General features: G+C 36.8%; 2 protein-coding genes across 2 annotated transcripts in view; one reads left to right on the plus strand and one right to left on the minus strand.

The window, feature by feature from the left end:
• The first annotated feature begins 326 nt into the window (after nucleotides 1-326).
• Nucleotides 327-26,018, plus strand: part of PPAT (phosphoribosyl pyrophosphate amidotransferase) — a 34,230-nt gene continuing 8,538 nt past the window's right edge. Inside the window, exons 1-5 of the mRNA XM_046656528.1 lie at nucleotides 327-618; nucleotides 22,753-22,819; nucleotides 23,439-23,645; nucleotides 25,397-25,509; nucleotides 25,613-25,758. Of these exons, the coding sequence (XP_046512484.1) occupies nucleotides 491-618; nucleotides 22,753-22,819; nucleotides 23,439-23,645; nucleotides 25,397-25,509; nucleotides 25,613-25,758 (661 nt within the window). The 5' untranslated portion in view covers nucleotides 327-490. The remainder of the gene's footprint in view (nucleotides 619-22,752; nucleotides 22,820-23,438; nucleotides 23,646-25,396; nucleotides 25,510-25,612; nucleotides 25,759-26,018) is intronic.
• Nucleotides 3,558-14,772, minus strand: LOC124237154 (trihelix transcription factor GT-2-like). The gene is made up of 6 exons (XM_046656530.1): nucleotides 14,609-14,772; nucleotides 13,370-13,459; nucleotides 7,468-7,539; nucleotides 6,379-6,750; nucleotides 5,990-6,055; nucleotides 3,558-3,729 (listed from the first exon to the last, which is right to left on the minus strand). Exons 1-6 carry the CDS (start codon nucleotides 14,763-14,765, stop codon nucleotides 3,572-3,574), a joined length of 915 nt encoding a protein of 304 aa, XP_046512486.1. The 5' UTR covers nucleotides 14,766-14,772; the 3' UTR covers nucleotides 3,558-3,571.

Here is a 26,018-nt window from a genome sequence, read left to right on the forward strand (position 1 = left end):
TCATAGATTGGAGTGTACCAAGTAGTAGGGCCGGGGGAAAGCGTGTGGGGAGGAGCACACAAAGTTTACATCTTTGGGGAGAGAAATGATGTTAACCCCGCTAGTCCTCACCACCCCAGCCTTGGGTGCTGGAAAGTAACGGAGATTTCCACGTGCAGAAAAACTAGTTCCCGCAGGGCTCTGGTAGAGGACTAGCTCCACCCCCACCCAATCATGACTCCGCCCCTCAACCGCAGACTCTCTTCCTCGGTCCTCGCTCATTGGTGCGCCCGGAGAGGGGCGGGAGAGGGTGACGGGAAAAGGGGGCGAGCTAATCACGCTCACTTGGGGAAAGCTCGCGCCGCCGCAGTAGCGAGGGTCGAGCCGCCGTGAGGGAGGAAGCTCTTGCGGGCTCGAGCTCCTTGGGTTTTCCGGCCGAGGGAGACGCTGCTGCTTGGTACTTAGATCCCTCTTGCGGCGGCAGGTCCTTCCACGTGCTATTGGCGGCGACATGGAGCTGGAGGAGTTGGGGATCCGAGAGGAATGTGGCGTGTTCGGGTGCATCGCCTCAGGAGAGTGGCCCACACAGCTAGATGTGCCGCATGTGATCACTCTGGGACTCGTGGGGCTACAACACCGGTGAGCAGCCGGGCGAGGCGTGGGGGTGGCGGCGCGTATGCTTCTCTGTCTGCCCGAGGCGCTTTCTGCTGCCCGAATTGGCAACCTCGCGCGCTTTTGAGGGCCGGGAGGCCGGATCTCTCTACCTGAACCGGTACTTGCCTGTGGCATCGACCAGGTTGCCAAGGCGTGCGCGGGGGCCACCCTGCCTCCCTGGACTTCAGCCTATCCCCTCAACGCCTAATGCTCCCTAGGGGCCCTCTGCCCTCCTCCAGTTTGTGCACGCCTCTTGAGTCTGACCAATTTGTAAGGCTCTGGTTCGCTTAGGCTAGCTTGGTCCGGGCTGCTCCCGATTGCTTGCTCGTTTCAATCTCCCAGAGCCTGGAGCTGCTCTCCTTATCGGCTCGTGTCGGGTGGCTGCTGGTCCAGGACCCACAGCACCCTGAGATCTTCGCGCGGAGCCTCCAAACAGCACAAGCTTTTGTTTGCTTGCAAGGGCAGAACTGTTGAGCAGATTGTGGCTTTGGTGGTAGTTATAAATAGGGTAACTTAGCGAAACAGGACTAGTTGGTGTTCAAAAGGAACTACCGATTGAAGATCTTGTATAAATTAACTGATAATAAACCAATCACAGGGGATAGTGCATCTGCAAAAGATTTCATTGGTAAACGTTTTAGATAATGAATGAAAAGGTTGGTAGTAAGAAGAGTGCCAAAAAAGTAACTCCCTTTTTTAAAAGAAGGAGAGGGGAGTAGTTCCTCTATAGCAGGATACATATTGATTTTGAAAAATTGGTAGGTCCCTTTGAGTTAAAAAATAACTGTGCTTCCGTTATCTTGCCATTTCTTGCTACCTGACCTAACTGGAAGTTGATGTAAACAGTTCAGTTGGGTTAAGAAATATAAACCGAGGTTTGATATTACCACTGAAAGTATTACAAAGTTTCGATAAGGCATTACCGTAGCAACAACAACTAGGACAGTTAAGGAACTTAGCAGTAACCCTTTTGGCAATATGGGAGCAATATGCTTAAATGCATTCCAAATGGTTAGCTTTCCCTCACCAAACTTAAGTTGAAAGTAGCCTTTTTGCTTCTTTTCTGGGTCCCAAATACTTGAGTTTGAGTTTCACATCTTGTGTACTCATTGCTTGCTAAGAAGTGAGAGTAATTTAGGATCCCCGATGAATCAAAAAGGATATTTTTAACTTGAATGACTCTAATCTTGGATAACTGTGGGTTGACCATAATAGAGATCTTGTTTTAAAATACATTTGAGAGGATTAGATAAATAATCCAAGGAAAAACTAAAATCTATATAGTAGTCCAGAGCAACGTTAGTTTCTAACATTCTTAGAGAAGTTATTTTGGATATTCTGTCATGGGAAGAGGTGTGCAGAAACTAGGGATCTTTAGAGTTGCCTTGTGGTCTGTGGGAAATATATGGCCTGATCTTGAATTTTTTTTCTTAACTATGTACTTTTTAGCTAAAATAACTCAGAAAGTCCATCCCCAGTCTCTGCCTGAAGAAAAAGGGGCTGATTTTTTTTTAACGAATACAACTCGATTCCTAGTTACATGCACTTTTCTACAATTGCTTTTATGTGAAAGAATTATGAGATTAGATAATACAAGATAAAAGCGACAAATGTGATTATATGATAATAGAGCAATATTAAATGGGTTCTGTTAGGCTGCTCATTTGATCAAAAGTCTTTGCTAAACTGTGGTGTTGAAAATTGACCTTGTGATAATCTCAACAACAGTGGCAAGAAACCCAGTAGCTTCTGGAAAACAAATGTGTTAGTGGAAAACTATTTAAGATTTTTATTGTGTAGGCATAGAATCATTAAGGTGCACCGAGAGGGCCAGTTCTAGCCCATAATCCTATCCAACTGAAAATTTTAAGTTAGCAAAAATCTTCACCCTTTGGGAAACTGATTCTGATGGAAGAACAATGAAACTCCTTTATGTCTAGAAGATAAAATTTTCTGCTACTCTAAACTAGTAGGTTGGGGTCAGAGATTAAGAACTAATGTTTTCATATGGCATTCAGTCAAGGAATGTCAAAACTGGATAGGTTGTGATAGCTCAATAAACAGTAGTCGTTATATACCCTGTACACTGGCATGTGTGGTCTCTTGCAGAAGGCTCTACCTCCTCTCCCCCCTCCACTGAATGGTTAGTTTTATTTTTATTTGTTTATTTATTTATTTATTTTGAATGGTTAGTTTTAAAACAACAGCAACTAGATTCAATTTTTTTTCCCTTTTTGACAAAGGAATTTATCTGTTATACGTTATCTTTCTATAACATGGAATCTAGAAGGTAAGATTTACTATCATTTTTGCACTGTATTTGGTTCTCTTTTTGTCTTAGCCATAATCTGACCTCAAAAAACTTACTCTCAGGGTGACAGAATACCTGAAAGTTAGAATATTATGTATTACAAATGGAGTAACGATTACTAGATAGTCATGCGCTGGATACTTAATCCAGATGGGTTCATCCAGAAGTACTTCTTTTTAGTGGTCGTCTGGCTATTTGCAGATTTATTCTATAGCACTCCTTTCTGTCAGGGAGAATGTTAGTTTAACATTGAAAATGTCCTCTCTGGCTGTAAGCTGTGTGTGCGTACCTGTTCGTGTCAGCTTCATATAATCACCAAATGCTTTTTCAGTCCTGAAAACACATCAGTGGTTTGCAGAGTTCTGGACAAACCACACACCCCCTTGCAGATCAAAAATCTTCATCTTTAAATCACAGTCACATTTTATGGAGACTAGAATGACATGGACATATTTGAAGATTCCATAAAAAGAATTAGATATTAAAATTTCATAGATTTATCCCATGAATCAACGTTAGCCTTTCCTTGCTTAGTTAGGAAATGAAGATGCCCGTCCTTTCAGTGAATTGGCAATTTCCTGGGTTAGGAATTGAACACTACAACTGATAAACATTTTCACACCTCTTCTAAAAATTTGTGAGATTTACCTGATGAAGCTGGGTCATGTAGGGGGTCTCCTGTCTGCAGAAACTTTCTGTAGAATCTTTGGATTCTGTTATGCTTTGAGGAAACCAGTTTGCAATGATCTCAGGAGCAGTTTTCTTAAAAGATACAGACGCTGGTTCTGCAAATAGAGTATATAACATTATCACTGGAAAGGCACTGTGAGAAAGACAGATGCACTCAGACAAACCTCTATGGAATTAGTTCCCAGTTATCTTCATTTAGTTTGTTGGAGAACCCAGCCTAGGTTGTAAGAGAACTTGCTCTGAGTTGCCAAATTAACACTGGGGACAACTTTATTTTGATTTTCATCTCTGAGTGATAATGACCAAATGTGTCACATTCCTATAGTGCTTTATATCCCCTTGTTTGGGGAAGTGACTTATTTTAAAACTGTCTTTGCTAATTGTTCCAGTCTTTGATTTTGAAAAACTTTTAATTCAATTACTTTTGTGATTTAATGATTCTCAGTCTTAAATCGTGTGTTTTCAATTCTTCCAGTTATAGTATTATTTAGAACTTTGCATTTTGCATTAGTCTGAAGCAGAATTTATCCCCAAAAGTGTCTCAGAGTACTGCTGCTTTATCGTTTTGGTCAGTATTGGGAATAGCTCCTTAACTTAAGACTTGAAATCTAGTCCCAAGTTTCCTAGTAACATCAGTTTGATCTTGGGCAAGTCTTCTAACTTTTGAGTCTGTTTTCTCCTCTGTTGGACTAGATTTATATGTTTAAAGGTCCAGCGCACAAATTCACTGGGTTGGGAATGATACTTCAATGTGGTTAGCCCTTAGCAATTTCGCTTTGCAATAGTATATCCACTAGAGGGTATTAAGAGAAGGCAAAGGTAGAGCAACTCCTCTGGCTTGCAATTTATGTCCAAAAATGGAGAATAAAATTTTCAACTCACTTGAGCTGATGTTGGGCAGGAGGTGGAGGGGGCAGTTAAGAGGGTGTTTCCTGCTATTCTCTAATACTTTATTCAAAAAACATTTGTTGAGCTCCTACTATGTATATGCAAGGCACTGTGGCAGATACTGGGAATACTGTACCCTCAGCGCAAATGTGTTCCCTGCCCCTCACAGAGAAGCAGTGTAGCCAGCTGGTTCAAGAGCGCAGACTTCTCTATGCCTCCATTTCCTCCTCTGTAAACTGGGGATAATGATAGCACCCACCTCATAGAGTTGTGGTGGAGGTTAAATGCATTAATATATGTAAAGTGCTTAGAACACTACTTGGATATACACATACCCCATGACCCTGCATCCCACTCTTGGGTATATACTCAACAGAAATGCATGCATATGTTTATTGGGAGACATGCACAAGAGTTTTTATAGCAGCATTATTCATAATAGTCCCAATGTGGAAGCAATGGAAATGTGCAACAGTGGAACAGATAAAGAGGCTAGGGGGATGTATATTCCTCTAATGGAATATTCTACAGCAACAAAAAGGAACAAACTCCTGCTACAAGTAAAATCATGGATGAATCTCACAAACAATGTTGAGTGAAAGAAGCTTGACATTAAAAAATATGTACTAAGTACATCTTGTCTGATTCCAAAACTAATCTATGGTGATAGAGGTGAGTATAGTGATAACCTGTAGGGAGGCTAGGGAGATGATTCATGACTGGGAGGCCTCTAGGGTGCTGGTAATGTTTTGTGTCTTATTTGAGTGGTGGTTGTATGGGTGTGTTAAAAGTTGAGCTCTTCGGCTGTTTGTATCTACTCAAAACAGTTCGATAAATTATAAATCTTTAAATGCTAAAGCTGAATTTTCATAGAGATCCAGAGAGATGGAGTGATTTGCTCTGTGTTATTAGGGTCAGAGAGAGACTAGAACACAGGTTTTCTGTTGTCAGTCCCTGCTTTTTCTTCTGTACTGCAGTTTTCTTCTTTGCTATGCTACGTTACGTTACCTTTTCTGATGTCTGTAATGGGTTCCTTTTGAATTACTGCTCATGTAATTAGGTTGGCTTGTGAGTTTGGCTTATTTGTAGAATTACTAAAATGTTATTCCCATTACTAACTACCTTTGAAGAAAACCAAAATTCAGAACTTAGTGGTTTGTGGAGTTTTTGCCCTTTTGTATCCCAGTCTTGATAGCAGTCACTGTGAAGTCTAGTTTTAAAGGCTCATGATAAATGCATAGTTGTGCGGAAATTTCTGACTCTGGGAAAGTTTCCATTTACTCTGTTACTTTCACTCATAATGAGCTATGAAAGAAATCATTTCTCAGCATTTTTTGCTCTCACGCAGCTCGTAAACAATATATTTAGTCTAATTTTCAAGGACAGGCATAAACATCTCTTATCAGGTAAAAGCAACAGAAGCTTTTCTCTCAACATGGAAAAACTTGGCATTTCTGAGGCTCTTACCATCTTCATATGCTTTTCTCTTGATGCTCAAAGTTCTTGGGTTTTTGGTATGACCTTCAAATAGTTCTTAAAACAAACAACATGGGAAAAGAAGCATTATGACATCATTTAAAATACATTAGTCTTCAAGCATTCAAGTACACTAAAGTAAGAACATTTAAGCAACTGGACAGGTAAAGAAGAATGAGTTTAAGAATTAGGAGTATTTTGGTACAGGGTTTGGAAAGAAATTAAAACTATTAACTTAGGTACATGTTTTATAATAATTCTGGGGGTCATTTGAACATATAATAGTGTTAGAATTTTATTTCTGAAGAGTTTCTCACTAAATTAAAATGCAAAGAGGAACGTTTATAGAATTTTTTTTAAAAGGTCAATTCCAAGCTTACCATGTTTCCATTTGGCAGTTCTGAGAGTTGGTCGTCTTAGGATGCAGTCAACTTCTTCATAAAATCTCATTTTTCTTTGAGGGTTGCCATTTTTCCTTTGTAAAACTCTATATTCGTATTTTAAATTTTTGTATTTAGTACGACACTGTTTCCAGTCTCTGTCTATTCCTAATTGCGTTAGTCTTCTGGCAATTTCCTCAAATATTTCTTTGTTTCTTGTGGCCCCTTCAAGCATTTGCTGAATTTTTTCGTCAGACCATACGTGTATAAGCGCTCTGACCTCACTGTCACACCAGTGTTTTCCAGCCTCTGTGTCACTCGCTGTTACAATCTCTAAATGACTTTTAGCATCTTCTACAGGAATATGATTACCTATAAATCAACATGATTTGCACTTATTCAAACTTACAGATAAATCATGTATTTGAATGTTATTCATTTAAAACAACTTGGATTGATGTAAAGCACTGAGCATTACAGTGATTTCAATGAGGGTCAAAAAATGTTTTCATACATTCATATTCAAATAAAATATTTTTAAAATTATAAGGCAGACTTATCCCCAATATTAGAATAACTTAGCTGCTTTTCATCAATAAGTGATCTTCACTGGATATTTATGAATATGAAGAGCCTCAGTGTTTACTAATTTCTTGTAGTAAGAAGTAGGAATAGACACTTTCTTCCTCTACCATATTTTATCCACCAGCTCAGGTATGGGGCATTTGGGGTTATACACAATAGAGATCTGCCCTATAACTACTTAAACTGGTGTATATTAGACTTTAAATATCAAATTAACATTTAAAATTTAACAGTTTAGGGCCCCTGGCATAGTGGTTAAGTTCGGTACGCTCTACTTGAGCAGCTTAGGTTCACAGTTTCGGATCTTGGGCACAGACCTATACCACTCATTAGCCATGCTGTGGTGGTAACCCACACATATAAAGTGGAGGAAGCTCGGCATAGATGTTAGGTTAGGGCTAGTCTTCCTCAAGCAAAAAAAGAGGAAGATTGGCAACCGATGTTAGCTCAGGGCTAATCTTCCTCAGCAAAAATAAATAAAATTCAACAATTTAGACCCCATACCTGACCCAGTGGCACTTTGTGGTGCTGTGAGGCTGCCCACCTCTTCTGAGACAGTGCTTATGGTATCTTCTTCTGTCGGAAAACAAAGAGAATAGCAATTTAAATTTGTTGTTTACAAAACTCTAATCTACTTTCGTAATTGAAGATTGTGCTGCAAAACTAAAAACCAGTAAGGCTGGATTCCAGCATCAAAACTGTAACCTTGAAGCCAAGAGCGTATGCCATCTCTAACCAAATTTTAAAATGGCCTTGTAGTATTCACCACCTTCAAAATCTTAGGAGTATTCTGCCTTAAAAGTCACAAGGCAGTATGCTGTATTTGGAGTATGATAGAACTTTTAGACCCAATTTGATAACATCTTTCATTGTTACATTTTAATGCTTGACAAAGAGTTCTTACATCTGTTTGCTCATTTGATCCTCATTATAACTAAGAATGATCTTCACTGCAATACAGTACAAAGAGATAAAAGACATTAAGTGGTTTTAGCAATTTCATGTTGAGACATTAACAGCAGACAGGTGTTAAACATTTTAAGGAACCAATGGTGCTTAGCCTGGTAAATATAACATGGATTTTTCTAATGTACCAATGTATGCATAGGATGTCTACAAATCAGCTGTTTGTAATTTGGCGAAAGCTCCTCCTCATATGCGGATGTTGGATTGCTACGTTCAAGTATAGAAATGCTATGATATTATTCTTTTACCTCAGCTGTACTTTCCTATACACTGGGACGTTATTTTTTTGAAAAACATTCTGCGTTACTAAATATAGTTGTCTATGCAGTTGCTTGTAATGACTATTGTAAAACTAGACAATAGTTGGTGTTAATACACCAGTGAGGCAGAAGGTGGTTAGGGGGCACATAAGCATATTCAACAGTAGGTATGTGGAGATTTATATCAAGATAGGACCAGATCTTCTTATTAAGGACATTTGCACAGTGAGACTGGGATGAAGTTTAGCTTTTAGCAATATCAAGACCTCAAATGACAAGTACTCTGGAGCCACATAGGGCTACCTAGTAAGCTATTTTTTTAATTGAAATTTTTGCTGAATAATTGTAGATTCACCTGCATTTGTAAGAAATAATAGAGAGATCCCCTTTATACTTTGCCCAGTTTTCTCTAATAGTAACATTTTGTAACACCATAATATACGATCACATCAAGGATATAGACGTTGGTACAGTCCACCATTCTGATTCAGATTTCCCCAGTTTCACTTGTACTCATTTGTGAGTGTGTGTATGTTTTTATCACTATGTAAGGTTCATGTCTCCACCGTCAAGGTCAAGATATTCAACTATTCCAACAGCATAAGGATCCCTCTGGTTGCCATTTTGTAGCTACACCTACTACCTTCCATGCCCAAACCCTTCTCCTACCCTTGCCCCAGTGGCTACTTTTTCAAGAGTACAAGTCCAAGGTAACCTTTGAGCTCAAACCTTATTTCAGCAGAATATGAATTTATAACATTTTACTTGTGACTAAAGCCATCAGTTCTAGGCTAAGGTACATATCGTACATATTGAGAAATAGAAACATTTATGGAGATTAGGTGTTATGTAGAAATTCTGAGTAATTAGTCCTAGGAAATAAGATGTCATATGGGGGAGGAATCCTTAAATTTAACATCTTTTAAGGAAGGAGGCGCATTTAGTTTCTCTTGTGTTTCTGCCCCACCTGTGTGTACTGCAATTTAATTCTGGCACTAACTACCCAGAGTTAGCATCAGACTCCACAGCTTTAAAGGCTCAATCTTCCACAAGACTGCTCTTACTTCAGCTGCTAGCCACACTTCCAGCTGAGTGGCTGCAAATTCCAGGTCTGTTATGACCCTCCTTCAGGTTTGATAATTTGCTAGAATGACTCATAACTTAGGAAATTGCTATACTTAGGATTACAGTTTTATTCTGAAAGGTAGAACTCAGGAACAGCCAAATGAAGAGACACATAGGGCAAGGTCTGGGAGGGTCCCGGATGCAGAGCTTCCTTGCCATCTCCCTGTGGAGTCAGGAGATATCATCCTCCCAGCACATCAATGTGCTCACCAACCAGGAAGCTCCTCTGAACCAGAGTTCTTGTTGATGTGATTCATTATGGCATGATTAATTATATCACTGGCTACATGATTGAACTCAGTCTCCAGACTCACTCCGCTGCTGGAGGTTGGGCTGGCCCAAAAGCTCCCACCCTCTAATCACAAGGTTGGTTTTTCTCATGACCAGCCCTTTCCTGAAGCTATCTAGGAGCCCACCTTGGGTCACCCCAGCATAAAGAAGACACTTCTATCACTGGAAATTTCAAAGGTTTTTGAAGCTGTATGCCAGGAACTGGGGACAAAGGTCAGATATATTCTTTGTTATGTCACAGCTTCTTAAAAGTTTATTAAAATATAAAGCAGTAAGAATTAGGAAAGTCATGCCTTTATAATTAACAAGTTGCTTATATTTAAATTTATCAGCTTACATATATCTGAGCTTTTTTTACGTTTATAATTCTTAGGTTTTCTGAAATTTTAACAATCAAGTCTTTATCTGGATCTCCTATTGGATTAAAATTTTAAAGCTTCTCAATGTGTTGTTTCACATGACCAAGGTACATTAATTTACATAATGATTTCACTGATTACCCGAATTGTATGCAAAATATACAAAAGTGTTTAAATATTCCATTTTAAAGAAAATTATTTCCAATTTTTGGTCTGTTAAAAGAAATAAATTAATTGCAGAAAACAAGATGCTTAGCATACCTTCTGAGATACTAGTAATAGATACTTTAATGCCCTCTGCTGGCCATCACATTGCTAATTTTTGTTAAATTATGGGGATAATGAAAATTTTAATTTTGGAAATACATTTTATCACAGCCAAAAGGAAGAAGTTAGTTTTACAATTCTTCTTCTTTTTTTTTTTTCTGAGGAAGATTAGCCCTGAGCTAACATCTGCCACCAATCCTCCTCTTTTTGCTGAGGAAGACTGGCCCTGTGCTAACATCTGTGCCCATCTTCCTCTACTTTATATGTGGGACACTGCCACAGCATGGCTTGCCAAGCAGTGTGTAGGTCTGCACCTGGGATCCATACTGGTGAACCCCGGGCCCCCAAAGTGGAATGTGCAAACTTAACTGCTGTGCCACTGTGCTGGCCCCTACAATTATTCTTAAAAGAACAGTGTCGTCTTTCACTTGTGATTTTTAGGCTGAAGATAAGAGTGACTTCCTCAAATAGGATATAATGTACTACTGCAGGACTTCTGTGCTGAGTTAAGTATGTGTGTCTCCACCCCTCCAAGCCAAAATTCATCTACCTGTGACTGTCCTATACTAGAAAGCAGTGACCTGCAAGAATACCAAGATATTGAGGCATTTCACTTCATATAAATGGCAGCTGATTTGGAGATGAATTAAGTCAGTTTTGTTTCTCCTACTTAGAAGAGACAGGTAGCTGATAAGATTGTCAAACATTAATTTCTCTTTAGGCATTCTTTCTCCTCTGCTAACTTTCTGATTCCTTTTATCCTCTTTTGCTTATACTTCAGACTGGGGAGAAAAATTAATTTATATTAGATCCAAAGAAGTAGTTATTCAATTTTCCCAGATCTTTTCTTTTTACTAAATATAATAGGCCTAGCCTAAGAGTTCTCTGATTTTTCCCAGTGATTAACTTCTTTCATATTGCCTTAATCATGCATTTTTAGGTGTTCATGTAGTAGAATTAGCTAATTTTTCTCCCCTGAATGGAATCAAATTAGAATTTATGTTATTACTCTCCTCAGACTTCTGCTGATCTTATTCTCTACACAAGACAACCTACCTATGGTTTTCAACTGTGGCTGTGCTTGATGATCTATAAAAATACAGGTGTCTAAACCCACTCTACAACCTATACTGGACCAAAATCTCCAGGAGTTCTAAATTGGCAACTAATTATTTATCCAGAATCCAGGGGGTCCACAGCTCTGGCTGGATTTTTGTTTGAAATTAGAAAGAAACTTATAGGATACATTTAAGATAGGAAAGAAATTACTTTGGGGGGATCAGTTTTATCTCCTTCAATGTTAATAATATGGACAGTAGCAACTCCAGTTACAATATTTCATCAGTAAAATATATAAAATAAAAATGAGGTAACCTGTACCTATTTTTACATGAAAATATCATTTTATTGTGTTTTTGTTTCTAAAGAAAGAACATTGGATGTGAATTTATTTCCTAAAGATAAACATCTGTATCTTTATACCTCAATGCAACAACTTTCTAAGTAGCGGAGTGGTGATTTATGCATCAATAGGTATATATTACGGGTGTGCCTAAAATCCCTGCCTGTTTAAATTTTTTTCATATGTATTTAGATATGATAAAACCTGTGTGGGTTTTACCTTTGCTTTTATTTTCATGTGAAAAATTAAAGTAGCGTAATTTCTAGAAGGACTGTAAATATATCCTGTTTCATATTTTCTGGATATATTCCAAATTAACGTGTAAACATACAAAACAATTTTTTTTTAAAAACTGTCAGTTTATATCTTACTTAATCTTTTCCTTTTACATTTAAGAAGTGATCTTGAGGTATTGTAGTTAAGTGAGTTTTCCAGAGGACTAACAAGCTAAAATCTTCTGAATGCCAAAGCTCTTAATTTTTTTCATGGAAATCTTTCTATCTTATTACACAGGATAGCAATCTGATTTTAACTGTTAATGACAGGAATCATTGCTATGATGCCATCAGAAACCTTGGGAACATACAGTTTGTTTGCCCATTGTCATCATGCCCGTAGTCAGCTGCGTGTTCCTGTCCAGCTAGTCTTCTTAATTTCCCTTCGTTTTTACCTGTCACTGTTCTAACAGCTTTCCTTTCTTCCACTGAGCTTTTCTTTTTCCCTTCCCCAAAGCCCTCCAGTGCATAGTTGTATATCCTAGCTGTGAGGGCCTCTGATTGCGCTATGTGGGACGGCGCCTCAGGATGGCTTAATGAGCAGTGCCATGTCCACGCCCAGGATTTGAACCAGAGAAACCCTGGGTCGCCAAAGCGGAGCCAGCATACTCAACCACTCCACCATGGGCTGGCCCGGCCCCCATTGAGGTTTTAGTCATATCTGATAAATCAGAAGAAGTTTGCCAAGAATGTGGGGAATTTGATTACCTTGTTTTATTAGTCAACAGTGATCTTTGATCTTTACACTTTCCAAGGCTATATGAAGCTTTGGACTGAAAGGCTTATGTGCAAGGTCTGTGACAGCCAGGCTTCTGCTTGGGGGCTTGGTGGTCCCCCACCCTACCCCCAATTTTGGTTTGCATAGAAGAGGCAAACTATCAGATAGGAAGCACTCGCTCTCTTCCACCCCCTTAGTACCCTATACCATAGGGGAGTGTGTATCAGAATTACCTAAAGGACTTGACAGATTGATGGGCCCCAACCCCAGAGTTTCTGATTCTGGATGGGGCCCTAGAGTTTGCATTTTGAATAAGTTTCCAGATGATGCTGATGCTGTTACACTTAGAGAACAACAGCCATAGGGAACATAACTTTCATTAATAATTTCCACCTTCCATTTCTGTATTTTGTGAATATGAGTATTATCCAACAGTACCTCACATTTTATAACGTTCTTGTATATGGTTTTAGAACATCTTACAATAATATCTTAGGTATTGTAACATCTTATTATAGTATTATATATAGTTATGTTATAAAACCCATCATGAAGGCCCCCACCCTCATGACCGCATCTAAACATAATCATCTCTTAAAGGCCCCATCTCCAAATATTGTCACATAGGGGGTTAGGGCTTCACCATATAAATTGTGAGGTGACACAGTTCAGTCCGTAGCAGCATTTTATAATAACATCTATATATTTTGTCACACACAAAAAAACAAAGAATATTGTTTTACCTGTGCCAGGACTTCGTTTTGTATCTTTCTCTCTTAGTTCTTCTGACATATTACTGAGCAAGTTATCTTCAGCCGTATCTCCAGCAGTGACTGTATGAACATAATGAGATATATAGTGGTTCGTTTTTGTTTTTTATTCACTTTCAGAATTGCATTTTAAACTCTAATATATTATTTTGCCTTTTAGAGTGAACTTGATACTAAATACCGTGGCTGCTTGTTTTTCTGTAGTTTGGATTCCCTACTCTTAAACATCTTTTAGTTTTAGATATCTGTGATATAGTGATATCTTAGCACTATAGATATCTGGTGTTACAAGTCTCTAATTGGGTGTTCTGACATATAACTGATAGAGTCATCTTCAGCTGCATCTCCAGCAATTGCTGTATGAACATAATCATGCCACCGCTCTTGGGCTACTTTATCTCTTGTCATTTTACATTTTAATTTTAATAGGGCAGGTATATAGTTCTCTGGCAGACCATTTTTTTTCTTTCCAGCCAGTGAAACATTTTAGGATTTCTCACCATTTCCAAATCCTAACTCTCTATCATTCCTTCCTCTCTCTCTCTCTCCTAGACACACACTCATACTCTGAGAATTAAGACGGCATCATTAAGGCATATATTAAGATCTAGAAACATTACGATGAGTAGAGGTCTTTAAGACCATCTTGTCCAGTTCCCCATTTTACAGTGTTAGGTCTACAGGAGATACTTGGTTGATTCAAGGTTCCAGAGGGACTGAATTGGAACTTGCATTTCCTGACTCCTGGGCTAGAAGTCATCCAGTTTATTTCATGCTTTGTGTATACCATATCTCAGTCCTTTGGGTTAAATTCATTTTAAAGAACTTTATGATGTGTTGCAGAAGAACTTAGACTTCAAAGACATTCTCATGGGTTTTGTATTTTTCTAAGTTCTTCAATGCCCTTTTTCTGTTTACTCACAGTTTTTACGACAGTTAGTATGAAAATTTGTTTTAACTTTGCCATGTAGAGCTCTACTTTTACTTTATTAAAATTGGTCTGTTTTTAAACTTCGCCCTGGAAATCCAATTTTTATTATGTTCTGGAGGAGATCAAATATACATTAAATCTGTTTCATTATAATCCAGCAATTAGCTTGTTGAATAGCTTTTAATGAAACCTATTTAACAGACTGTATTTGTGTTATCATGCTACTGAACATTTTTATATGGTGTAGATAATATTAAGATTACTTTTCTTCATCTTCCTACCTGTCTGATGCTCTTCTGTTTTTACATTGGCACATTCTGTAGCTTGTTCTCTATCTTGGGATTCTTGTTGCGATTTTTCTGTTTTATTGTGTCCCAGAATAGCATCCAACTCAGTAAAAAATTTCATACTCTTAGTCGTGCCTAGGTCTTGAGCCATTCTTACAGTCTTATATTCATGTTTTAAGTTTTTGTACTTTGTTCTGCACTGCTTCCAGTCTCTCTCTATTCCAAATTTCTGAAGCTTGGCAGCAATTTGTTCAAATATCCTTTTATTTCTCACTGTTCCCTCTAGTTGTTGTTGTATGCTTTTATCAGACCAGATGCCTATTAGAGCCCTGACTTCTGGCACAGTCCAGTGTTTTCCTCCTTCATTTGCTACAGTTGGAATAAAAGTTGGATTGTTAGGGGGTTCCATTATTGATATAGAGTTACCTGTATCAGGTGGGGAGGAAAAGAGATAGACATGGGTTACATACATCAGACAAGATAAATAATTGGATGCAATATTAGTAAAGAAAGTAATTTTCTCCATAGGAGATGGAATAACAAATTGTAGCTTAGCTTTTCTCTTTAACAGGGAAGTGAAGTACAGAACCTGAATCTGTTCCTTATCGTGACAGTGACTGGCTTTAATAAAGTTATGTTTTAATTAGTCACGTTTTGATCATCTTTATTCTCTATCATTTCTTTCTCTTCCATCCCAATCCTTTAGTATGTGGGGTGTATGCCAGTATATAGCGAAAGTTGAGATTTATTTACTTGTAGAAAGCAATATAATTACATAAGAAAATGGTTCATTTTAGACAATTTTTTTGTGATAGGATAGGTGCAAGCAATTTATCCCCTTCCTTTTCTATTTCTTTATCTAATGGTTTCCGTTGGCTACCTATCAGAGGGAGATTCTGGGGAGCTTTTATAAACCAGTGCCCTGGTCTGCCACCCCCACCCCTCATCCCCAGCTTGCACTTCTAGTTGACAGGCAGGGTTGAGAACCAAGTCATGAATGAAGGGCATGGAAGAGGCACATTCTAACAATTGGTACTTCTTATACCTTGTGACAATAAAAGATATTTCATTGGTCAAAGACCAAATGCCATTTTAAGTGAAGTATTAGGTTCTTTTAATGTAAAGAAATGTGCCGGAAATTTCGTAATGACTTGTTTCTAGGCAGAATGTCTTTGCACAGTTTTGCAACTCATTTTATGGTAATAGCATTACTTGACATGTATTGTTTTTTTAACAACCATATTATCTTATGTTTTTCTCAGATTTCATGTTTAATAAAAAGGTAGTTCAGACCCCAGCATCTGTAATGTAAGTTATTAAAAACCACTCTGTAGCATTTACCTGAAATAGAGAGTCGTTTTTATTTTGTGGTATATATAATGTCTTTGTTTTGAAATGCTTTTCCGTATTTTTGCTTATTTGGGTTAACCTTCAATAAGAATTTAGAAGCAAAAAGAGGATTTCTGTTGACTTTAATTGGGTGAATAAAATCATACTTGACCTCATAATGGATTTGATATTATTTACTTTCAAATGTAAAATTCTGTTTGTCTTAGACCCCTCAGAATGCTGAGTGATATGCTCATTAAATAAATATGCTCATAAATACGCTACTATGTGTAATTTTGGTCATCAGATTTCTTAAAAGCATAGAGGTTGGAAATTTGAAGGCTAATATTTCCAGGCAATGTATAATTTGTTAAAGAAACGATTTGTTTTAGAAATGATTTTTTTAGTATAGATTGGTAAAAAAGGGGGAAATGAATTAATCCTAAGTGTTTCTAACAGGAAAAAATCATCCATTTCTCAGATTAGAAACCAGTCTTTATGTTCTAATTTGAAATTGGATCAGTTTCATTATATTTTTGGCTGATCATACTATACCTAGTTCCATTGGTTTGACATGAGAAACCAAAAGTAAAGGATTTCCTGAGATATCTTCCTTGTCTTCTAATGTGACTGACATTTTGCCTGGAAAGAAAACAGAATTCCTTTTAAAAATAAGTACTAAGGAAATAAAAATTGGATTAATGTAACCTATAGTGCTAGTAGCTTGAGCTGAATTTGATCATATTCACAAAGGATTATAGATTTGTGACAGACACATTTTGTAACAAAGTGGTATAATATGGTTTTAATATTTGTGTATATAAAGAGAAGTTAATTCTTGCATCCCATTGACATGATTTATTTTGAACTTCTAACTGGAATTCTATGCTAATTTTGTAATGGTTGTGGTTTTCAAATTACATTTCTTAATTGAGGCGTTTTAACATAGTAGGCACTTCATAAATGATACTAGCAGTGTAAAAGAGGTCATGTAATGAAATAATCAGAAAATCTTGTTTTGGCACGTGGTCAAATTACTAAGAGTTTATATGTATCTTATGTAATTAATTGATTGATAGATACTAACTCTAGAAATTAATCTAAGTTATGTTTAAATGGACTAGGGAATGTGTCTTTTAAAAAAGAACCATGCCAACCTTCAAAAATGAAGTCCCTCCTTGATTTCCTTGTTTTATGATTTGGATGTTTTATACAGGTTTTCATAAAATGAGTCATAGTCTATGTTTTAAAGTAATCAAAGGAGGGTGATATTGCGGAAAAAGTGAAGTACGTCTTTCAAAGGAATCCAACATACAGAATTTGCAATTCAGTTGGCATGTGAAGTGGAAGATGAGTCCTAATTACAGTGAGGTTTTAGACTGGTTAAGAACATTTTGATTGCTCTTTGTAGTTTTCTGAATTAAAGATTTATTCATCTTATATTATTTCCATATATGTTTTTCCAATTTTGTTTTACTGAGTAGCAGAAAAAGTATTATATTTTACTTTAGGAGATCAAATGTTCAGTGTGATTTTAATGACATAAACATTCATTTAAAATCTTGATTCACCTTATATTTGGAGGCATTCCCATTAAAGAATAAAGAAAATGCTGTTTATCATCTTAAAGATTATGTTAGGGATTCATATATTAAAATAGGAAAGTAAAAAATAAGGGAAGTTTTCCAGTGGCGTAATTGTATAAATTTAAAACTCTCAAAGTAATCGTCAAAAATTTTAAATTAGGCTTCCTAATTATTTGAAGCTAAATTGCAGTTAGGAAATGTTTGAGAATTAGTTGGGAATATGGAAAATAAAAATCGGGAGTTACATAAGAATTCTCTGTAGAGAGAAGTGTGGAAGATACTGACATACCCAGGTAATTTAACATCTGAGCCTGATTATAAGACCAGTAAGGAAAGGTAAGGTTTGCTGTTCTCTCATTTGGTTTAGGGCCTAGTTTTATATCTATAGAAAAGGGCCTGGAGTTGAGCAAACAGATGAGGGTGAAAAACAAAAGCTCTCTACCCAACTTCTTCAGGAAATTTTTAAGTTTCCCAGTGTGAATCTCAAAATTGTATGCAGGAGCCTCATGCCTTGGAGATTTTAAACTGAAACTCTTAAGTCATTACTCCTCATGCATTTGTATAAAGTAAGAGGGGGAAAACAGAGTGGAAACTTAGTCGCTGAAGAAATGTAATTCAGCAGCAGTAGGCCAAAGGTATTTTGAGGTTGAGGATGATTATAATTACCACAACATGAAGCCTCTTGGAGTTTGTATTTGGGTCCTTTGCCAAGGCTCAGCCAGACTACCTACTGCCAAACAGAGGGGACCAAATCCTTTATCCTTACCGCTTGCATGAGGTTAATCCCGCAGTGGAAAAGGCACATTCATTTTTTCCCCCCTTTTTTAGTTTATCGTACACCAATTAATATTCTGCTGGTTCCACCATAGAAAAACCAGTAGACCTTATAAATGAATTAGACCTGGAGAAGGGAGGGCTTTCTAAGCCTTAGAAAATAAACTATTTGATTACATTAAAACCTTTTGGATTTTGTTGGTGAAATAAAAATCATGCAAAATCGTAAGGCAAAAGAGATCATGCAGATTTCTGAGGCCTCAGTTGACATGAACAGTCAATTCATATAAAAGTGAATAAATATTATAGAAAAAATGTTCCATACCACTAGTAATTAAACAAATACAAAGTAAAAAGTTATTGATTGCATACACTATTGTAGACATTTATTAAATTAGCCTACTCCATCATTGATTAAATTAGCAAAGTGTCTTCCCCTCCTACCCCATCCGTTAGTCTTGCATGACAAGGTTCTATAAAAGAAGCATTCTCATTGTTAGTGAAGTACAATTCTTTTGGAAGGCAGATATGTTAGCATTATGTTTCAAAGTAATCATACCCCCTTGACCAGTAATTGAACTTCTGATAGTCTATCCCGAAGTAATAATGTTAAATATAGACAAAGGTATTGATTGCACATCATTTGTGTAAGATGGTCAAAGACCTAAACTCTAGTGTATGCACGCAATTAAATGTTATGGAGCCATTAAAAGTAACATTTAGTCCTAAATTATGATTAATTCTGGGTATAATTTAAAGATTATTTTTAATGTAAACAAAATGCCAATGTGCTTGTAATTTTATAATTTTAATAAGTTAAAAAACAACCACCACTAGTGTTGTGGAAGATGTGTGGAAAGGAGCTGGAAACTAGAGAGACCAGTTAAGGGGTTATCTTAATATTCCTTGTGGTAGATGGTGAAGTTCAGGATGGTGGTAATGAGAATGGAGCAGAGGGGAAAATTTATGAAACATGTCAGTAGGTTTTTTAAGGACTTAGTGACTGACCAAAGGTCAAGGATATCTCAAACATTTCTGTTGAAGTGATCAGAAATACAGTGATACTGAAGTGGAAGCGATTTGTGGGAAGATCAATTTTGATGGGAGAACAAAGTTTGGTTTTAGAATTGGGAGTTCCAGATACCTTAAACATACGTGGTTACGTTGTAATTATGGGCCCTCTGCTTATGAGTGAAACTGGGGAGTTTGGAGCCATGGGGGTACCTGCAAGGGCTAGAAGATCTTGTTAAGAAGTAGAGTTATTAGCACCCACATCTTCATTACACCAACCTCTGGTTAAAATCAAGGCCTTCTAGAAGCTGAGTGATTTACTTATCATTAATCAGTATTTAAGCATTTAAATAATGAAGAGTGCAGGGTGATTAATTAAATAAAATAATGTAATTGCTTTTTAACTTGGTAGTGACTGCTAAGCTTTCTCAGACTTTGGTATAGTATCACAAATGTAAAGGGAGTGTGTAAGTGGGGTGGATTTTTTACCAAATGATTTATTATTGAGCTTTAAACTCAAAGTTCAGATAACCCAAGTTAACCCAACTGTTATCTCTGTCATCTTAACGTCCTTCTCATTTGGCACCCTTATTATACTATGTACTGTTTTCTCTTGGGTGTTAACGTTTATTTATAGTTCCGTCCTTTCTGAGGTTACACATCACTGAATGCATGTAGCTCAGTGCTTTGCACATGTTGTACACAGACAGTAGATATTACAGATTTTGAATTGAACAACTTTCTCTTAAAAATAACATCTGTAAGACTTGGCTATGGGAGAAATCTAACCATTCGTTTCCCCACTTTGCCTAGTGATGCATTCGGCTCTTGCAGACAGTGAGCAAATTCTGTATAAGTAGTGTTGGGCTGAACAACACAGCAGGTCAAGAACTTTATTTTATCATCTGTCATTGAATCTATCAAATCTGTTTTTGTTTTACTTACAGTTAAAATGGAGCTCTTCTTCCAAACAGGTAGTGAAGAAGTTATCAGTTCTTAGTATTTTAGCACTTTTATTTATAAACTTAGGAAAATGGCAACATTAATACAGAGCAGAAAGTTCTGTCTTTTTTGGAACTGTGGGAAAACAACAGTTGAGTGACACATATATATATATATTTTTTTTTTTTTTGCCACTCTTATAAAATTAAAACCTAAAATATTTTCAGAACCCAGTCCATTTTCCAAAAACATATCAGACATGCGTAAGGAGCAGTTGGCACTAGCAGTAAGTGTCATTTTAGTGTGCTTTTTCTGTATTTTACAGATTTTAAAAGTAGTGGTATTTAACCCTTTGTAAATTAATTTTTACCTTGTGCAAAATAGCATAAGAAGTCACTTGTTTTTCTCAACCTTCATATTTCATGCTTTATTTATCATATGGACTCGGAAGTCCTGTACTCTTACAGTTTGTTAGGTAAAAACAAAAGAACGGTACTTTTTCTTTTTACCTTCAGTGGTCTCTGGGGCTGTACTTTGGCTCAGCGTTGCTAGGCACCTGCCATTTGCATCTTCCTCTGTTAATTGTGAGGCAGGTTCATACTGCAGGATTGCATCCAAATCGTGGAAAAACTTCATAGTTTTAGAGCTGTCTCCAGAGTTGTGTGCATGTTTAACTGTTCTGTATTCATATTTGAGATTTTTATACTTTGCCCGGCACTGTTTCCAATCTCTGTATACTCCTAATGCTTGTAGCCTTTTAGCAATATAAATAAATATTCCTTTATTTCTCAGTGTTCCATAGAGTTGTTTTCGTATATTTTTTTCTGCCCAGACACTTAGCAAAGCCTTAACCTCTTCCTGAGTCCAGTGCTTTCCTGCTCCACTCTCCATGTTGAAAGTGACCTGGAAATGATTCACTATTTCTAGCCAAGGTTTTGTTTCCTAGGAAACCAGACGGCTGGTTGTCAATAAGCTCCAGAGAGCTGAAAGGATCTAGTTTAACTGGTTCAAGCTGCCTTGAGGGGAGTAACTTGAGAAACTGCCAAATAAGCAGGCTTTGTGATTAAAGAAGCCTGGACCTGAGTGATTCCTAACGTTATTAATTTTAGCTTTAAGGAAAAATTACCTTTGAGACAAAAGGGAAAGAACCGTTTTTTTTGTTTATTTTCTTACATAATTTACTCTGGTTTACTAAATGATTGTTGATTTTTTAAAAATTGTTTTGGAAATGGTTGGCTGAGGTTCTTTCTGCCATAAGGTTTATAACTAACATTAATTTTCTTTTTCCTCTGATATAAATTGCTTAGTCTTCTAGCATCGGTTGACTTAAAGACCACATCATTTCACTAAATAAAGAAACCCTGTTCAGTCTTATAGGGTATATAGTATTATGCAAAGCTATTTTCAGCATAGTATTTAATGCAGTGATAATTTACGAAAATCATTTCAATTTTAATTTTTTAGAGTTTTACTTTGCAAGTCCATTTAGTGGTATAGTTTTTCTTGTTAATTAAATGCCTAAACAATTATAATATGTAATTTTGAAAAAGATCTTTTTTACCAAATAAATCAATGTATTAATTAACACATACACACATATATGGTAAAGATTTACTTTTTATTTCTACCTTCATATATGTTCTTTGGAACAAAAATTTGTTAATAAACGTCTAGTATTTATAATCCTTGTTCAGAATTAACAATTGTTGAGCAATTGAAACCTTTATCGTTTGAGTTTATACTCCACAGTGGTGCAGATCCTCTCAGTCTTAACCATGTGTTACCCTACCTCCAGCCTAGCTTTTGGCTTTCTCCTCTGTATCGTCACCTAAAATACTAATGCAGAAAACAAGATACAGAGTACCTGATCAGCTTAGGGTTTTTAAGAAGCAGCATTTATTTTTTTCTGATAACAGAAGTCATAGGTATTCGTTGGAGAAAATTTGGAAAGTGCAGAAAAACAAAAAAAAAGAAAAAAATCATAAATAAATTTTGTTCATAATTCCAGTACCCACAACTAAGCATTTTACCTGCTATTTCAAGATTTTTGTTTATATCTACTTAGTCATTTACATACTCAACCTTATTAGAGGTCACATAGAATGGAGGTTAGAAGCAGAAGTTCTAATCTCGGCTGTGCCACCGCTCTCTGTGTGACATTGGGTAAGTTATTTAATTTGTTTCTTTAGTGTCATCTGTAAATAAGAATGGTAATCATGGTACCTACTTCGTTGGATTTTTGTGAAAGCCTAATAAGTTAGAGCATTCGTGTAAATGCTTAGGACAGTGCCTGGCATATTAGAACTCTGACAATATGTGCTGCTGTTGCTAATTGACATCATTATCGTCATGGGAAGTGTCACTAGTACTAGTAGCATTTAATGTGTTGTCAGATTAAGTTCATGGATGCTTTGGAGAAAAGTATGTTTCATAAAGTTCATTAAGAAACTTATCAATGGAGTATATTTAACAGTTGATACCTTTTTATATTCACAGGGGTCAGGAGAGTGCTGGTATTGTGACCAGTGATGGGAATTCAGTACCAACATTCAAAACACACAAGGTATATTTGAACATAAAATAATGTTGATTATAATGATAACCATAACCAGATGATAACTAGTGTATGAGGATGAGGGAAGGAAATTTGAATAAATAATTTTCATTTAGAAGCAATGCTCTTTGGATCAGCTGTTTCCACTTGTCAAATTAGGATGCATTTTTTTTCCAGTGATAGTTTGCTAGACTGACTCACTCAAACAGGTCGTTTATTTGAATAATTAACACTTTGAATTTTTAAAATGCAAATAATTTAGTTTATTACATTTGACAAATTTTATCTCTTAGTACGTCTGTTCCTCAATGTTTTAATGGAAAATATCTCATAAAACAAGCATTTCAATGTTGACTGTATTAAATGCCACTAAATTGCTTACTTTAAAAAGGTTAATTTTATTTTATGCTAGGTGAATTTCACCTCACAAACTTTTTTTAAATGCTGCACAGTTATTACAATTAAGTTAGGGTTTTTTTCCCCCTTAAGGTTAGAATTCTGAAGCACAGAGAAGTGAAATGCATTGTCTAATTTGGGATTGCCTGAGCAGATTCCTAGAAAAGCCTCTACTCACTAGTGCTACTAGTCTATTTTTTTCTAAGACGAGCTTTTACTTTCACTTTGCAAGGGAATGGGTCTTGTAAATCACGTCTTTACTGAAGACAATTTGAAGAAATTATATATTTCAAATCTTGGAATTGGACACACAAGGTATGCCACTACTGGAAACTGTGAATTAGAAAATTGTCAGCCCTTTGTTGTTGAAACACTTCATGGGAAGATAGCTGTGGCACATAATGGCGAATTGATAAATGCTGCTCAATTAAGGAGAAAGGTAAGTTTTTTTTTAATGCTTTTCTCATGATTGGGATAAATTAATGAATCTGTAAAGAATGTTTTCTAATTGTCGTCACCTGTTATCTAACTCTATCAGAAATACCTGGAATAGTTGTCACAACTATAGATTCTAAGATACTACCCCAGAATCTGGGGTGGGAGGGTGCTGAGTGGTCATTTAAATATGCTACTAAGGTGATTCTGAGACACTGCTTTAGAGTAGAGACGTAGAAACATTGATTTACGGTTGCTACTAGAAGCACAGAGAAATTAGCGTTTATGGATTTTTGCTGTCCCTTTAACTTTGTCCCTATGTTCAAAGCATAAGAAGAAAATGGAATATAAACTCAAAGGTGATACATATAAGAAAAAGTGATTTGGAAACAATTACAGGAAACAGAGCCTGAGGAAAGGGCAAAGAGAGTTTACTTATAGTCTCTTTTGTTCATAGCGTGTTATTTCGAGCTTTCTGTGTTAATTTGTGCCTTTGACTTCTACCATCATTTCATCTTCCTTTTTTTTTTTAACTACTTAGTATCTTTGTATTCTTGATAAGTTCTTATTTATCTATTCTTGCCATTCATTCGTGGATGCCAAGTTTCTTCACTTCATTAGATTTCAATCTTGATTTGGTAACCTCAGAAATAAAAACCTCAGGTGATATTTAGTAATGGAATGGTAACACCTATTATCCACTTAGCATCCTAGAACCAGGCATTTCACATGGGATAAATAGTTATAGGAGTCAGAAGGTTGTGAATTGGTTGATGGAAAATATCTAAAACCCATGCTTCTGTACCACTCATTGTCCTCCCTTTTTTTTTGTCCTATTTTTGACTCTAGCTTTAGTTATTTCCCAGAGCTTTGTCCTGTGCCTTTCTTAGGGTCTGGCATTATAATGACCATCAATATACTTTTCTGCTCCTAAATGAAAAACAAATTTTTTTTTAATTCAGGCAATCAAAAAAGTATAAATAGGAAGTAAAAATTACTTAACTCACCACTTAGAGATAACCACTGAAAGTTCAATTCCAAACAATGCCTAGCTCATTATTTCTAGACATAACCTCTTACCCAGATGCTAGACTTCATCTCTACGCATTTAGCTGCCTACTGAAAATGTTCTAGCATCAGTTTAAGCTCAGCCTGTGCATGTCAGTAGTGATGCCCTTGTCCTGGTCAGTCTTGCTCTGAACCTCGTAATCATCCTAGACTGCACTCAAGCAGTTTTTGTTACATCTCCTACATTTAGTGGTTCAATACCATCAATTCCTTTCTTCTACTCTATCAGTGATAATCAGTGAGGATGGGTAGCCACCGTCACTATCACCAACAAACCTGGCTTGACTGTCCCCATTGTAGTGTGCCACTCTTGTGGGAGTGTGTTGTATTTATCAGGAATGTCAGTAGCTGAAAAAATTAGAACCACAATCCCCAGTCCTCATGCCTTCTCTGCCACCTCCCTCCCCATTGTGGGTCTACGTTCGTTCAAAGTTAGTTTTCAAAAGCTTTTCTATATATACCTCCTGAAGCCCCTCTTTTTTTCCTGCTTGAAAACCTTCAGAGACTTCCCATTGCCTCCAGCAGCGGTTCTCCATTATTATATATACATACCATTTGTAGAATTCGGGATTTTCATAACTGAGCATCCACACAATGCCTGATCTCTTTCTATTGTGGTGGGCTATTGGGCAACGGGTGAGGTAGAGCTTACCCTCTAATAGTTACACTTTTCTCCCTTCTAAATAGCTTCTGCGCCATGGTATTGGTCTGTCAACAAGTTCTGATAGCGAAATGATTACCCAGTTACTGGCATATACCCCACCTCAGGAACAAGATGACACCCCAGACTGGGTAGCAAGGTAATTGTAAAACTAGGCTAAACTTGAGGCTCTGGTAAATGAGAGTTTACCTCGCATGTGTTTATAACTGAAATTATTCATTCAATTATTTAATTAATTCCAGGATTAAAAACTTAATGAAGGAAGCGCCTACAGCATACTCCCTGCTTATAATGCACAGAGATGTTATTTATGCAGTACGAGATCCTTATGGAAATCGTCCTCTATGCATTGGTCGTCTTATTCCTATATCTGATATAAATGATAAAGGTAATGAACTTCAGATGGACTATAATTTCATAATGCTTTTGCAAGTCCTTGTCCTACTGTTGGCATGCTCTGAAAGCTTTAGGTCTAGGAAGCTTAGGAGTGAGAAGGGAGTAGGTAAAAGAAAATACTTAGTTTTAAAGATTGGCACCTGAGCTAACAACTGTTATCAATCTTCTTTTTTTTTTTCTGCTTTTTCTCCCGAAATCCCCGTGGCACATAGTTGTATATCTTAGCTGTGGGTCCTTCCAGTTGTGGTATGT

Source organism: Equus quagga, chromosome 3, assembly GCF_021613505.1.
Source record: "Equus quagga isolate Etosha38 chromosome 3, UCLA_HA_Equagga_1.0, whole genome shotgun sequence".
Lineage (NCBI taxonomy): Eukaryota > Metazoa > Chordata > Mammalia > Perissodactyla > Equidae > Equus > Equus quagga.